The sequence below is a fragment of the Pholcus phalangioides genome, unplaced genomic scaffold (genome assembly GCF_987345545.1).
Source record: "Pholcus phalangioides strain wild (caught in Gottingen) unplaced genomic scaffold, Ppha-v1.0 ptg000003l_1, whole genome shotgun sequence".
Lineage (NCBI taxonomy): Eukaryota > Metazoa > Arthropoda > Arachnida > Araneae > Pholcidae > Pholcus > Pholcus phalangioides.
This window is the reverse complement of record NW_028301596.1, coordinates 4,263,627-4,279,236: the sequence shown is the minus strand read 5'-3', so window position 1 is coordinate 4,279,236 and position 15,610 is coordinate 4,263,627. Positions and strand designations below refer to the sequence as shown.

The following is a 15,610-nucleotide window of genomic DNA, read 5'->3' as shown; positions in this document are numbered from 1 at the left end:
CTGGGGTGGTTGAAAACAGTAATCAATGGTTTACCACCTCCACCAAACGTTGATGGTCATACCGGGTACCTTGCCCTAGGACCTGGTGATAGACCACCAATGAAAAAATTCTTTGTCTGGATTCCTGGAGATAGGGATCCTAACAAATCCCTTAAACTGCTCAGTAAATGCAATGAAGACCTGGTGTCTGGCCAACTTCACCTGCGAGCTGTCATCCCGGGAAATGGGGGTAGAGCAAGCGATGGTGGAGTGGCTTTCCACTAGATCTTTCACTGTGCACTGTGGCTTGAGTGCTGTCACATTCAGGGAGCCATCTCGACAGCACAGGCCAACAATTTCTACTCAACGGCCTGAGAAGCCAACACCTCCCCAGGCAGAAGAACGGTCAGCACCCGCTGATGAAACGGGGTCTACATCCAGACCCTTAGATGCAAATAAGGACAATGACCCAGAGATGGAAGTGGCGTTGGACCTGGAGTATAACACCGGGTCCGACTCTGATCTATCCTAGGACATCTCTGCAACCTCCTCGGTTAAACCTATACACCGAGTGGTATTATTTTACCCACTGGTAAGTAATTTTGTAACATACCTTGCCAATGTTATTTAGGCAGATAAATTTACAACATAGCAAGGCTGCATCCTACAACCTTGCAGCTTCTTTTCGCAACCATAATCATTTTGTAGCTCTGATTCAAGAACCATGGGTCAGAAACGGGATGATTATGGGCCGTCTACCCAACTCCCAACTCTTCGTTAAGAAAGGAACGGGGTTTCATCCAAGAGCATGTGTATACCTTGCCAAAAGTATCCATGCCTGGGCACTGCCACAATTCACATCAGAAGACGTTGTTGCAGTTCTGATTAAGGGCAAGGGACTAAACAAGAATCGCCTTATTATGATCTGCTCAGTCTATATGGCCTATGATCTCAAAATTCCGCAAATGTTCTGTGAACTGGTGGAATACTGCGAACATCACAATATAAGTATGATATTTGGATGTGATGCCAATGCTCACCACACAGCGTGGGGCAGCTCAGACATAAATCAAAGAGGAGAAACATTACTGGAGCTCCTCATGAAAACCAATCTGGTTTGGGCTAACCAGGGGCACACACCGACTTTCCGTACATGTAATCGGGAAGAAGTTATTGATCTGACCCTGGTCTCAATAGATATTGCAAACACGATCAAGAGATGGAGGGTCAGTGATGAACCCTCCTTATCTGATCATATGTTCATAAACTTCTACTACGAAGCAACATTTACTCCCACTTTTTTTCGGAATTTTAAGAACACAAACTGGGATCTTTTTAATAGAAACCTGGAAAGCCAGCTCAACACTCTCGCCAACCCCTGTGACGAGATCTTAACAGTAGATGACTTGGATCACCATGCTGCCATTCTGACAGAGGTGATCAGGAACTCAGCGAATCAGGCGTGTCCACTCAAGCCTGACAAATCTAAAGTCTACTCAAAAAATTGGTGGACTAAAGATCTTGAACTCCTCCGTAAAGAAACGAGGAAGGCACACAGGAAGGCTGTTAGGACTAAACTTGAATCAAATTGGACTTACTATAAGGAAGTCCAACGAAAGTTCAAGAAAGAAATCAGAAAAGTGAAAAATAGTTCTTGGAAGAAGTTCTGTACAGAGATGAATTCACTGTCAGAAACTGCCAAGGTTACCAAATTGATCAAAAACAATTCCTATGATAAAATTAATGTTATAGAACGACCAGATGGTAACTATACTGCCAGCCCAGTGGAGACGCTGGAATGTCTTCTGGACTATCACCTAGGTGGACCAACGGAACCAGACTGTGGTGTACAGGCTACGCCCATCCTGGAACCAGTAGACACCTCAATAGCCAACATGATAGTTGAATATGACAAATGTACCGAAGCCTTGAGGGGATTTTCTCCCTTCAAGTCACCAGGCACAGATGGAATATATCCTATCTTTTTACAAAAAGGATGGAAAGTTATAGGCATTGAGCTGATTCGCCTCTTCAAAGCCAGCCTAGTTTTGGGATATATACCAAAAGTATGGAAGAGCTCCAGAGGTGTCTTCCTACCAAAACCAGGAAAAGACACCTATTATAAATCATCATCCTTCAGAATGATTACATTATCTTCTTTCCAGTTAAAGTTACTGGAAAAACTGATACTCTGGCATCTTCAAGAGATTCCTCTCTTAATGGGTAAGATTAATGTGAACCAGCATGGTTTTAATACAGGGTTTTCCACTGACTCTGCTCTTCATCAACTGATTTGGAGAATTGAAAACACAATTATCAATGGACAATTTGCTGTTGGTATTTTTCTGGACATCGTTGGAGCCTTTGACAACGTTACTTTTGACTCTGTATGTAAGGCACTAATAGATTTTAACATTCCACCTATGTTAACTAGATGGATTGATCATATGCTCAGGAACCGAACAATCACTGCTCATGTTCTTGATGCCCAAGCTGAAAGAGCTATCAGAAGAGGATGTCCGCAAGGAGGAATCCTTTCTCCCTTTCTATGGAACATGGTCTTCAGCTCCCTGATCTCTGATCTAATGAAAGGACCAGGGTATACACAGGCATATGCAGACGACTTAGTCGTGCTCATTCAAGGGCATGATTTATCCACAATGAGGATTCTTGCTCAACAAATTTTAAACTCTGTCAGCAGATGGGGTGACAAACACCAACTAACATTTTCCACGGAAAAAACCAGAATTGTGATTTTCACATGGAACAGAAAATGGGAAATTGGAAACTTAACCCTCAAGGGACAAGAATTAACCATATGTGACAGAGTGAAATACCTTGGATGTCACTTGGATTCTAAGCTCTCCTGGAAATCCCATATTCATGAACGAGCTAAACGGGCCACTAATATACTTATGCTGTGCAAAAGAATTATTGGTAAAGCCTGGGGTTTAAACCCTAAAACCACTCAGTGGATTTATACTGCCATAGCACGCCCAATGCTGAGCTATGGTTGTGTGGTATGGCACCAGGTGTTATCAAAGACCTCTTATGAAACTGTCTTGCAAAAAGTGCAAAGACTAGCTTGCATTCTTATCACGGGAGCCTTACCCAGCTCTCCCTCCATCGCCCTTGAAACTACTCTTAAGATACCACCTCTGAGATGGTACCTACAAGGAGAAGCGTTTAAAACTATGTATAGGATGGAAAGAAATGGTACATGGTGCAATCGACCATATATGGGATACAAACCTTCTTTCAAGAATCATCTTGACAGCTGTCTACTGGGAAAAGTGGAGATACCCTCTCTACTAATGCCAAAAGACTCCTGTTCCAAAACAAAAAATTTTACTAAATGCTTCACTATCCACATACTCAGGAGAAATGAAGTTGCCCACATAATTGATAGCATCTCAACAGGAGTTATTGAATGTTACACCGATGGCTCTAGGATTACTGATACTGGGGCTGGAGCAATTTTCCGCATCTTTGGAGTGGATCACGACTACCATAAGATACATTTGTATCTAGGCAAAACGTCGACGGTCTTTCAAGCTGAAGTATTAGCAATAGCCATACTGGCTGAAAGTCTGATTACCAAAGGGTATCATGGAAAACAAATTGTTATCTTCTCTGACAGCCAAGCAGCACTATTGGCTCTTGACAACTTCCTCAAGTTTCAACTGTGTGTAAAATACTGCACTGACATGCTGAATAACTTGGCCGCATTGAGCAACAACATCAACCTTTACTGGGTTCCTGGTCACGTAAATTTCCAGGGAAATGAACTCGCAGACCAGATAGCCAAAGAGGCAGCGAACATGAAGCTATCTGGTCCTGAACCTTTCTATCCTGTTTCGATGTCAACCGTCAAAGGAGATGTCAAACAATGGATAGAAGACAAACACATGCGGCAATGGAACTCAAGGCAGGACTGCAGACAGGCCAAGCTGGCCTTGGGAACCCATCCGAATATTGCTAAAAAACTTATCTCATTGAACAGGAAACAAATTCGACAGGTTATACAGATCATCACTGGTCATGCTAACCTAGCGAAACACCTACACAACTGTAGTTATACAGATTCACCTATTTGTCCTGCGTGTGGAGAAGAAGACGAAACTCCACTCCACTATGTGGGACGATGTCCCGCCTTCTCCATCCCGAGAAGGAACTACTTCGGTGATCATCAGGTGACTCTAAGTGAAGTTGTGAATGCTCCCAGCATTTACAACTTGGTAAATTTTCTAAATTACACTAAACACCTAAATTCATGGTGAGTTTCAATTCTGCTTTACTATTTAATAACCTCATGTTGAGTTCTCAGCCATATCCCTGAGACCTTCTCTGCTCCTTTTCTAAAAGGGCACCGCAGACAGGAGCAGCCTCAAATTCTCTGACATGGCTTTACTGGTTGCGGTTCTCCTTAATGTCCCACACAGAGACCCAATACAATGTGGTAATAGACACCATAACTCTCGTCCCCGGAGCAGTCACCAAACTCTGGGTATTTCCACAGAATAATATCTTTCTTCATTCTTACATGACCTACAACTCATGTTGAACCACTTGGTGCTAGAGCAATGGGCAAAATTTGCCTAAGCTCTTCCCCTATGGGACGCCAAATGATGATGATGATGATGAAGGCTTTAGCTAAAGTAAAAAAATGTAGATGTTGTTTATCTTGATTTCCGGAGGGCATTCGATCGGGTCCAACATGGTAAACTCTTGAAGCGTCTGTGTTTTTTTACACAAGTGTATGTTGAATTAGGTAGAATCGTGGTTTAGAGGTAGATCACAACGGGTTATGGTGAACGGTGAATTCTCTGATTCAACAGGTGTCACAAGTGGAGTCCCTCAAGGAAGTGCCCTCAGCCCCCATACTTTTTTTCACGTTTTACCGATAAATGCGATCAGGGTATCGATGGGATTGTTAGAAAATTCGCAGATGACGTGAAACTAATGAAGGTAATCGAGAATCAAGGCGATAGGGAGTTGCTCCTGAACAGCCTAAACAGGATTGCAGCGTGGGCAAATGAATGGAGCATGTCTTTTAGCGTTGACAAGTGCAGAGTTGCCCATTTTGGTTTGAACAACTCACGTTTAACTTGCGAGTTGAATGGTGTTATTATTCCGGATGCAACTCGGAACACCGATTTGGTTATTCTTATTGATGAGCGACTTAGGTTTACTGGACATTGTTCACGGGTGGTCAAAAAATTGAATAGTGTGCTCGGTTTCATTCTCGAAAGGTCTCTTCGCGTTCTCCTAAAATGATCCTTGCTTAGTTCGTCCTGGATTGGAGTGTGCCGTCAGATTTTGAAGACCATACTTACAGAGAGACATTGACTTGGTCGAGGTGGTGCAGAGAAGAGCCACGCGTGCTCTTGATGGCACACGGTGCTTAAGCTATGCAAACACCAAACATGGCCCCCGCTCTGTCCCTTGTGGGATATACAAATAAGGAAAATCCAGAATTTATGAATCCAGAATTATGAATATCCTACATGTTAAGACGCTATGGGAATTTAACATTTCGAAATTGAGGAATATATTTAATAAGGATTTTTTAGCTTAAAATAGCCGATGATAGTGTTGCAGATTTTTTGTCTTGGCTGAGAAGAGTTAAGAACTCTGAGTAAACAACCCGATTTTTTGTTAGGAATATTGGAAATATGAATGAAAAAATTGAAATATGAATACTTTATGAAAAAAACTTTGGATGAAGGATTATGGAATTTTTACGATTTCTAAATTTCTTTCTTCGTATCAAGTTGCATGTGAATGCGAAATTTCTCTTTTCTTTGCCCCGATGATACTTAACTTTGTAATTTTACGACATAAATCGTAAATTTTTCGAAAAAAAAAAAAAACATCAAGAGGAGAATAGTTTCTACTCTCCTTAATATCTTACATAAATAATCCATGATTTAATATCAAAAATTCCGATATCCGTCACATACTTTTCTAAAACTGAGAGATTCTCGAAGCAAAACTTATCTACACTCGTCATTAGCTCGTCATAAAAATTACGCGTGCAGTTCATCATATTCTCGAATTGGAAAGTCCAAATTATTTACAGTATGGCTGTAATTTTCATTTCGGTGTAAGAGGTTTTTATCTAAGATATCGGAGGCGAAAAATTAGCATAAAGTACACTGCTCAAAACAATTAGGGGAGCACATGGTTTTAACAAAATTACGCAAAGATGTATACCGATAAGTAACATAAAATGAATCATCCATAATTTAAAGCCTAGCAGGAAACGGAAGAAGAAAACTTCATATGCAAATCAAAGTTCATGACGTCAAAAACCAGAAAAAGGAGATAAGGGCAGAAATCGGGTGTTTTACTGCCGTAACTGTGAAATTCGATTGCGCAGTATTTTTTTTTTGATACAAGGTGACTTGAGGATGTCTCAACGTGATTTATCGGAATCCATGGCATGGCGTGTTATAGGCAGACTGGAATCCGGGCAAACACAACGTAGTGTCGCGGGCGCTGTTGGAGTCATCAGAAGTGTTGTTGCAAGGCTGTGGAATCGATTCCAAGAAACAGGAAATGTTAGACGTCGACCAGGGCAAGGTCGGCCACGCGCCACTACAGCAACTGATGACCGGTATATACGGTTAACAGCCCGTCGAAACAGAACAGAGAATGCTACGCAGCTGCAAAGACGGTTGCTCTTGGCAACAGGACGAAGGGTGTCCAGCCAAACAGTACGTAATCGGCTTCATGAGGGAGGGATCTATGCACGTAGGCCAATGGTCTGCATTCCGTTGACCCCACGCCACCGTGCGGCCCGAAGAAGATGGGCTGCTGAACATCGAGATTGGGAGCAACATGATTGGAGCCAAGTGCTGTTTACAGACGTGTCCCGATTCAGTCTGGAGTGTGACACCCGACGTGTTCTGGCATGGAGGGACAGGGGCACTCGAAATAACCCCGCATTCGTTCGTGAAAGGTCACAATACAGACGAGCTGGTTGGATGGTATGGGGTGGAATCAGCATAGGCGGACGTACGGACCTGCATATCATTCGGAATGGCACTTTGACGGCCCGAAGGTATGCAGACGAGATACTGCGACCTCATGTCATCCTTTACGCTGGAGCCATTGGAGATTCCTTTGTTTTCCAGGATGATAATGCCCGACCGCTTAGAGCTCGTCTGGTGGAGAACATGCTTGAAGCTGAAACAATACAGCATATGGAATGGCCAGCGTGCTCTCCTGACCTGAATCTAATCGAGCATGTTTGGGACGACGCATTGCTGCGCGACCAAGGCCGCCTGTTACTGTCCGAGTCCACGTCGAACAAGGTACTCCAGCTGGCCACCCACAACCCTCCTCTGGGCCTCGTTCTGCAAGCGGAGAATCGCCAGGTTCGGCTGCTTAGGTTCAGGGAAGACGTCACGTTTTTTCACGCGAGATTCCTGGCCGACAGGTTTGAACGCCCGGTCCCCAGCGTTCCCCAGCACCCGTCAAAAGAGCTGCCCACGGACCAAATTGCTCTTTTCCAGGCGCCATTCAACGAACAACAGTGGCAGATCTTCACAGATGGCTCCAAGAACTCCGACGGCGTGGCCTCTGCATTCGTGGCATTCCGCAACCATGTCCGAGTACAAGACTGGAGCTCCCGACTCAACAATTTCAACTCGATCTTCCAAGCCGAGATCTTTGCCATTCTCCAAGCGGTCCGCTTCGCTTCATCATGCTCTGAACCTTCTATGATCTTCACTGACAGCCTCTCTTCCCTCCACGCCATATCAAACCCGTTCAACCGAACCCAACTGGTGAACGACACTCGCAATACCCTCCTCCTGCACCCACGCATACGCCTTTCATGGATTAAAGCCCACCAAGGATTTAAAGGCAACGAGGAGGCCGACACCCTAGCAAAAAGCGCCACGACAGCCACTTCTGCCATCACTCTCCCGCTGCCAGCTTCGCACGCGAAGTCACATTTTGCTACGCTGGTCCTCCGCAGGTGGCAACTCATATGGAATGCGGAGGAGACTTCCACCAACGTTAACCTCATCGTCCCAACGGTCTCACGTGGTCGGGAGGTGTGGTCAAGGACGAAAATCATCTTTTACACGGAACATGGTCCCTTCCCGACGTACTTGAAGAGGTTTAAGGCCTCGAATAACCACTTCTGCGCCTGCGGGGGAATCGGCGATCTCCATCACTACGTTTCCATATGTACCCTTACAGAATCGTACCACTTCTTCTTCTTGGGAGACTGGAGCGTGCACCAATATGCATGGAAACGACGTATGATGCGCAGCCCCTTCAACTACAACAAAATTGCTGCACTAATTAACTTCTTGGAAGCTTTTTCGCACCTTCTACGTCAAGATACCATGTCTGACCCCCCGTCTAGCGACTCTGACAGCGAAAATACGGATGATCTTGACCCGCCAGTTACCAGATCACGCTCCACCGGTCAACATTTTATGCTGGTGTAATCCGAAACCCCTCAACGAGATGCGATACGACCAACTCACCCACTCACCACACCCAGGGCTTGTGTAAGCTCCCTGATGTCGACGCCGTAACTATAGGATCACATGTGTATTATCGTGTGTATATAGTGTGTATTATAGGATCTCCTGTACATTTTGTATATTTGTATACTGTTCTTTCTTGCACAATTTTTTTTTTTCATTATTTTGGAAATCTGCACAGCACGGGCACTCTGCTTCGCTCAATCTTTTTTTTTTTTTTTTCTTTCTGTAAAGGCCCGTTTACACGACGCAAGCGCTTTAGTTGGTAACTTAATTTTTAGTTGCCAAGTACGATACAATGTATGCAGACGATAAGGGCCGTTTACACGGCTTTAGTTGGCAAGTGCGCAAGTGCATAAGTGATTTAGTTGGTAAGTGAGATAAGAACGGTTCTATTTTTTCCGGTTAAGTAGACCTATGCGCATGCGCCAGTGGGCGTGACCTGCCGCTCTGGAGGGGTCTTTTTGCTCTCTCACGGAGGGGTTTATTTTGATCTCAAGCGTGAACCTGTTCATACTCCGTCGTCTCCTGAAGTTTCGCTAGAATTCCGCCGAAATATTGGACGGTGAGGTGGCCAGAGGACACAATCTTCAAGTTTATTGAAAAATATCTTCGCCATGAATGTTTGTTGAACTATAGAAATGGAAATTACCTTGTTCAAACAAGCTAAAATTATTCGATGTTGGAAAAAGCTATGGAATATTCTGTCGACGTGATGTCAGGAGTTATATATTTTTGAATCTTCAATTTTTTTTATCTGGTGGGGAGCATTTATTTATTAAAAACTGGAGAGGGGGGTTTCGAATATTTCTCTCGTCCAGAACGAATTTGCTGCCATCTGTTGTAAAAATACATGATCAAATATTTCACATAAAGATATCATCTCTATGGATCAAATTAAAAAATAATAATGATTTCGAAAATTTGGAAATAATTTTTCTTTAATGAATTTTTATTATTTAATTTTTAACCCTTAGAATTTCCTACGAATGCCAAGAATCTTCTCCCGTATTTTCGGCTTACATAATTCATAATTATCTCCTCTTTAACATCGATTAAAATATAATATAATCGGTATTTACAACTTAGAGGAGAAATAGAGAAATCTTATATTTCTTTTCGATGACTTACTTAAGTTTATAATATGTTGTGTGTTCTTTTTTCCCCTGTGGCGTCATCTCTCGCCCCCTTGCGTGTGTGGCAGAGGCGAAAAAAGGGGGACAAGCGAACTGTTTCCCTTGCGTGACCTACTTCTTGCTCAGTGTGTTGCTCTCGCACAAGTGATATAGTTTCTCCTTTTTTATTGAATAAAATAAATTTATATTCTTTAAAAAAAATGTCATATAATGTGGCTGTAATCACAGTATTCGTAAGTTCTACCTGATCATCTTCATCCATCGTTACGAAAGCTATGAGCTTTAAAAAAAGCACCTCTCTGAATGCCAGTTAAATAAAAAATTATTACTATTATACGAGGTACTCCCGCACGTTGTGCGTCTGTCTCTCTCCGTGGATTTGAGTAGACTGAAGCGCGCATGCGCTAACTGCGCTCACCTCCGTAAAAATTATCCAATGAGTGCCTACTTATCACTTATCGTGTGGACAGTTTCAAGAAGAATCGGTAAGTTGAAATTAAGTTACCAACTAAAGCGCTTGCCTCGCGTAAACGGGCCTTAACCGTCGTAGAGGGACGGCGCGGTGTCCCCCCTTGGTAAAACTTGGCTCTCCAGCTTCCTGGATGGGAGCGCTCTCTAGCAACGGCTAGATGGGAGCCATCACTCTCTGGCAGACGGCCAGCAGAGATGCTCCCCGGCACAGACGGCCCGGGTGGGAGCCTAGGTCTGGACACCAAGCTCCCTCGAAAGCGGACGCGCTGCTCTGTCACCTTTCCTTTTCTCACATATATCTATCCAAGAATCTTGGACTCGTGATGGGACAGTATTGTCTTCCACGGTTGTGTCCATTCTGTATGGCTCTTGCAGTCAGATTTTCTTTTACTCAATAAACGGTCTCCGGCGCGTCTCCAATACGTTAGAGGTTCTCACGAATATTAACGTGGAGGCGCGTCTGGTCTTTCTGTTACTGTCCGAGATTGCACTTCTTGAGGAGTGGAACAGTATTCCCCAAAGTCTGATCGATAACCTCATCGCATCCATGGCAAACAGGTGTGCAGCAGTCTTAGCTGTTCGAGGAGACCACACGCCCTATTAAAACTCATGCATCATGTCTAAACAGTACTTTTTTTTATCGTTTACATGTAACCAAATTGTTGCCTTAAATCCTCTTTTCATGTTTTTTCCATATTTTCAAAGAATTGAAGCTTAATTCCAAATTTTTTTTCGTCTTTTTTCTGTATTGCGCATTGATACGCGTGTACTATCCAATGTATGCCAATACGTGGCTGTCTCTCACGGTTTTCTTCACTTTTTTGCTTACTCTCCTAATTGTTTTGAGCAGTGTAGATTGAATGCGTCCTGAAATGCCAAATTGCTTTTTCCTCTTCGTTTCAAAAATTATAACATACTAAAACTTGTTTGAAAAAATAAGAACGTCCTGAAGCTTTTTCAAAAAAAAAATAGTACATCTTCAGACATGTTTGAAAAAATTAGAGCACCCTGAAACTTGTTTCAAAAAGTTAGAACATGCGCAACATCCCGAAACATGATAAATGCCCCGTTTTCCTACTCGCAATGCGAAGATTTAACTTTTCCATGTTCTTATACATAATAAGTGCAAACGTATAACATTTATTCAATCAAGCTGATGTCAATTTGGATGAAAATATTTGTAAAATATCCCGTTTCAAGTCAAATGTTCCAATTTTTTCAAACAAGTTTTATGATGTTCTGATTTTTTGAAACAAAGAGTGAAAATTAATTTGGTATATTAGGATGCAACTCAATCTCCTTTATGCAAACTTTTAAATTTACGAATATTTTAAGCTCACTGGGATTTGCTGCTCAATTTTTCGAACTACACTAAATATATACTCAAGAAAAACCGCTTAGAAGATAGAAATGCAAATTATAGCCATGTTTTAATTTTTGGATTTTCAATTTTGAGCATCTCATGAACTGTGCCTTCAAATTTCTTGGACGTACTAATTTTTTGTAACAAACATGTTCTGTATATTTCTGAAAATCGATAATATTCACGATAATGTGTAGTTTAAGCTCAACTATGTGAAATGTTAATCAGTTCATTTCTGGAAATTATTTGAACAATCTCTGGGATAGAACTTAAATTTCGTTGATTACCTTCGAATTAGCCATCGTTTGTTGAATATTTCCGAGCTTTCGTACATTCGTATATCCTGGATAATAGCTGAGGATAAATACGTGAAGCTAATTATGTTTACCTTGGCTGCCTTATCATACCATAACCACGCGCGACGCACACGTAAGTTACGCCAACACGCTTGGATTATTCAGATAGGGTTAGCGATATTATAATACGATTGTATACTGTATTTGCACATAGAACTGTCACAAGAGATAATTCAATTAATACCATCAGTTTGAAATTATAATTTACAGCTGGTGGGGTCCTGGATTTCGGCAAGCTCGTTTCGCTTTCGTTAAAGAAAAAATTTTACTTCAAGCACATATTTACTCGATAGTTCCGCATTTTATTGTATTCTAGTAATACTAACGTTTAGTAAGAGGTATTGTGTTAATTAAATCATTAAAACAAAGTCTTGCATCATTGGAACAAATACCTCAACCCCATCCGACCCAAGTATTCATTTTTTGACATTTTCAATTTTTTTTTTTTTTTGCATTTTTTGCCAGAAAAATGCATTGAAGCATAAATGTTTGAAAATATTTTACCTAATTTTTATTATCAAAATGTTTTTTCCAAATTTTTAATTTTTTTTTCTAGAGAAATAATGCTCAAATATTTTCAACCAAGATGATGCAGGGTATACTAATTCCTCGCATAAATTTTTTTCCATTGACAAATTTCATAAATCACACTTTTCCCGGAGGCACATTCTCCTAGACGCCATCTTAAAAAACTCCCTGAATGTTCAACTTGAAATGCTGCCCTGTGATATTAAAGTCTCCAAAATCCAGATTCACTGTATTTCTAATTCAAAACTTACACAATCCTTTAAATAAGAGTTAAACTCCCTGAGGTTAAAGAAGAAAATTTACAGTGAGAAAAAGCACCCCATACATTTGTGGCCCCAGGGTCTGTAAGGGTTAAGGAAAGAAGAGACTATTTGATGAATATTTTAAGATCACTGAGATTTGCTGCTCAATTTTTCGAACTACACTAAATAGCCTTAAGTCACTGATTACTTTGGAGTTGAGATATTTTTTTTAAAACTGGAAAAAACGTCGGAGCGAGAATCTCGCGTGATTGAAATGAAGCTTCTAGATTTGGCATGACTAGATCCACGAATTTTTGAAAATTTGTAATTATTATAAGTATGCCAATCTTTGACAGATAAATTATGTCAAATAAAGTTTAAAAATGCATCAAAAACAGCTTGCACGCATGATGAAAGTACCCGACATCAATGTAATTGAATAAAATGTTATTCAAAATGAAAGAAATTACGTTATGATAGCGCAGCCAATTAGGAGCTGGTACTGTGACGTCACAAAACTTGCGTTCGTATACGATGTATACTCTCGTGTGGGCAAGGAGGTGCGGTGTCACAGGGGGTAGGGAGACATGATATACCACCTCTGTCGGGCACAAATCGTCCAAACCAGCCCCCCCCCCACCCAACTTTATTTTATTACACGGCCGATGCCTATTGGCATCCCCCCACCATAACCCATCTGCTTCTCACACCTTCATTACACAATCAGTAAGAGAAAAAAGAAAGCGTTTCAGTTTTCGTGATGAATTTCTTTTCCCTCACAGAAATTCACTGTTATGTTGCTATAGAAGTTTCACTTCAATAACACGATGAATCATTCTGTAGCATCGGGAACATATAAACATAATGCTTATACTGGAGAAACCGCGAGACACCCAGGCTCTGTCGCATAATAATGCTTATACTGACACTTTCCAGTATATTTTGGTCACGAGTGTTTTTGGGGGACCGACAAAAAATTTAAATATAAAAAAAATGTTTTTGATCAAACCCGTATCATAAGGAGTCGCCAAGGATTCGAAATTTTCGCAGAATATTTTTTCGTGCGATATCTGTGCGCATTTTCGTGAAATTAGTATGTATATTCACGAAGATATAAATATTTCTTATAAAAATTCGAATTTTCATCGCATGTTTTTGCTTATGACATGCGGCGTTTTCAACAATTTTTACGAAACTTATACAATCATACTTATTTTTAAGAAAATCTCATACTGTACATAAGACAAACATTAAAGAAACTCAACCTACTGTTCTGCCCTGTAGGCATATTTTTTTGTTTACTCATCAAAGTTACTGACTTATTTTTATTATTCAAAAATATTAATAATTTTTTTTCTTCAAATTTACTGGTTCTTTTCCCTCGAACGGCCGCGGAGCCTCTGGAAACTCGGCTCCGTGGAGCACTGGTTGAGAACCGCTGATCTAAAGCATTCAGCTGCTCTCCATGATCCTTCCCAAAGCATCGGTGAGCTGCGAACAAGTCTTTCGCTTAAATGGCGGATACAAGCCATAGCATACCTGAGGGTCCTCCTCGGTGGAAGCTTGTGGCCGCCCGATGGGCAGACTTCACGGTCAAGGCAGAAATCACGGAGGATATGGTTTCGCAACCCGACGTCGACCATTGTGTCGACCTTGTGACCAGTTGTATGATCTCAGCAGCCAATGAAGCAATACCGAAAGTCTCCTCGAAACTTCCTAAATTTCCTAAACCTTGGTGGAACCACGAATGTAATCTTACGATTAAAGCACAAAAGAAAGCATGGAGTAGGTTCCGGCGGTATCCTACCCATGACAACAAGTTGGCATTTTTAAAAGCAAAGGCGATAGCAAGAAGAACCAGGCGCCAGGCTCAACGCGAGTCCTGCACAAGTTTACCACGGGAATCAATTCATCTACTTCATCGAAAGTCATTTGGGACCGGATCCGAAAAATCAATGGTCATTATCAGTCTCATCCGATCACTATTTTAAACACCAATGGCACTATCATCAGCGATGTGAGGGATATTGCGGATACCATCGCCGCCCATTTCGCCACTGTCTCCAGTGATGCGAACTATCCCCCATCGTTTCATCCCATTAAATCATCAGCCGAACGTACATCGTACACCTTCCGGCCTTTTACACCGGAGGGGTACAATTCATTGTTCACCCTTCATGAACTGACGACGGCCTTGCAGCGAAGTCCTGACTCAGCTGTAGGGCCCGATGCTATTCATTATTCCATGATTCGGCATCTCTCACCAGAATCACTGTCACATTTACTCATTTTATTTAATCGGATCTGGCTCAGTCATTCATTTCCTGACACCTGGCGAGCAGCCATAGTTCTTGCATTCCCGAAGCCTGGCAAAAATCCTCAACAACCGAACAGTTACAGACCTATTGCTTTGACCAGTTGTTTATGTAAGCTCATGGAACGCATGGTCAACTATCGCCTTATGCACTACCTTGAGGTTAACAATATTTTATCGAAACATCAAAGCGGCTTTAGACGGTTCAGGTCCACAACATGCAATTTGTTACGCCTTGAGACATCAATAAGACAAGCATTTGTGAAGAGGGAGCATATGCTAGCCATATTTTTCGACATAGAAAAGGCCTACGACCGTACTTGGAGGCACGGAATTCTTTCCGACCTCTATAATAGCGGCTTGCGGGGCAACTTGCCCATTTTCATTAAGAACTTTCTCGCTTGCCGCATCTTCCAGGTACGGATCGGAAGCACATTATCAGCTCCCCAAATTCAAGAACAAGGTGTACCTCAAGGTAGCATTTTAAGTGTAACACTTTTTATTTTAAGACTCAACGGGGTGTTGAACCAACTCCCGTTGTCAGTCACTGGCGCACTATACGTGGATGATCTGTTGATATCATATCAATCAGTGAATATGAGGTCAGCCGAGAGACAATTACAAACCGCACTCAACAAGATCAGCAAGTGGGCTCATAATAACGGCTTCTCTTTCTCCGCTGACAAAACCGTCGCTGTGCATTTTTGCCGGCGT

The 15,610-nt window shown here is 41.9% G+C and overlaps 1 protein-coding gene across 1 annotated transcript; it reads left to right on the top strand.

Moving 5' to 3' along the window:
- Window positions 1–725: 725 nt before the first annotated feature.
- Window positions 726–8,447, top strand: LOC149087923 (uncharacterized). Its single transcript, XM_089248371.1, has 2 exons — window positions 726–4,217; window positions 7,500–8,447. Exons 1-2 carry the CDS (start codon window positions 726–728, stop codon window positions 8,445–8,447), a joined length of 4,440 nt encoding a protein of 1,479 aa, XP_089104497.1.
- The last annotated feature ends 7,163 nt before the right edge of the window (window positions 8,448–15,610 follow it).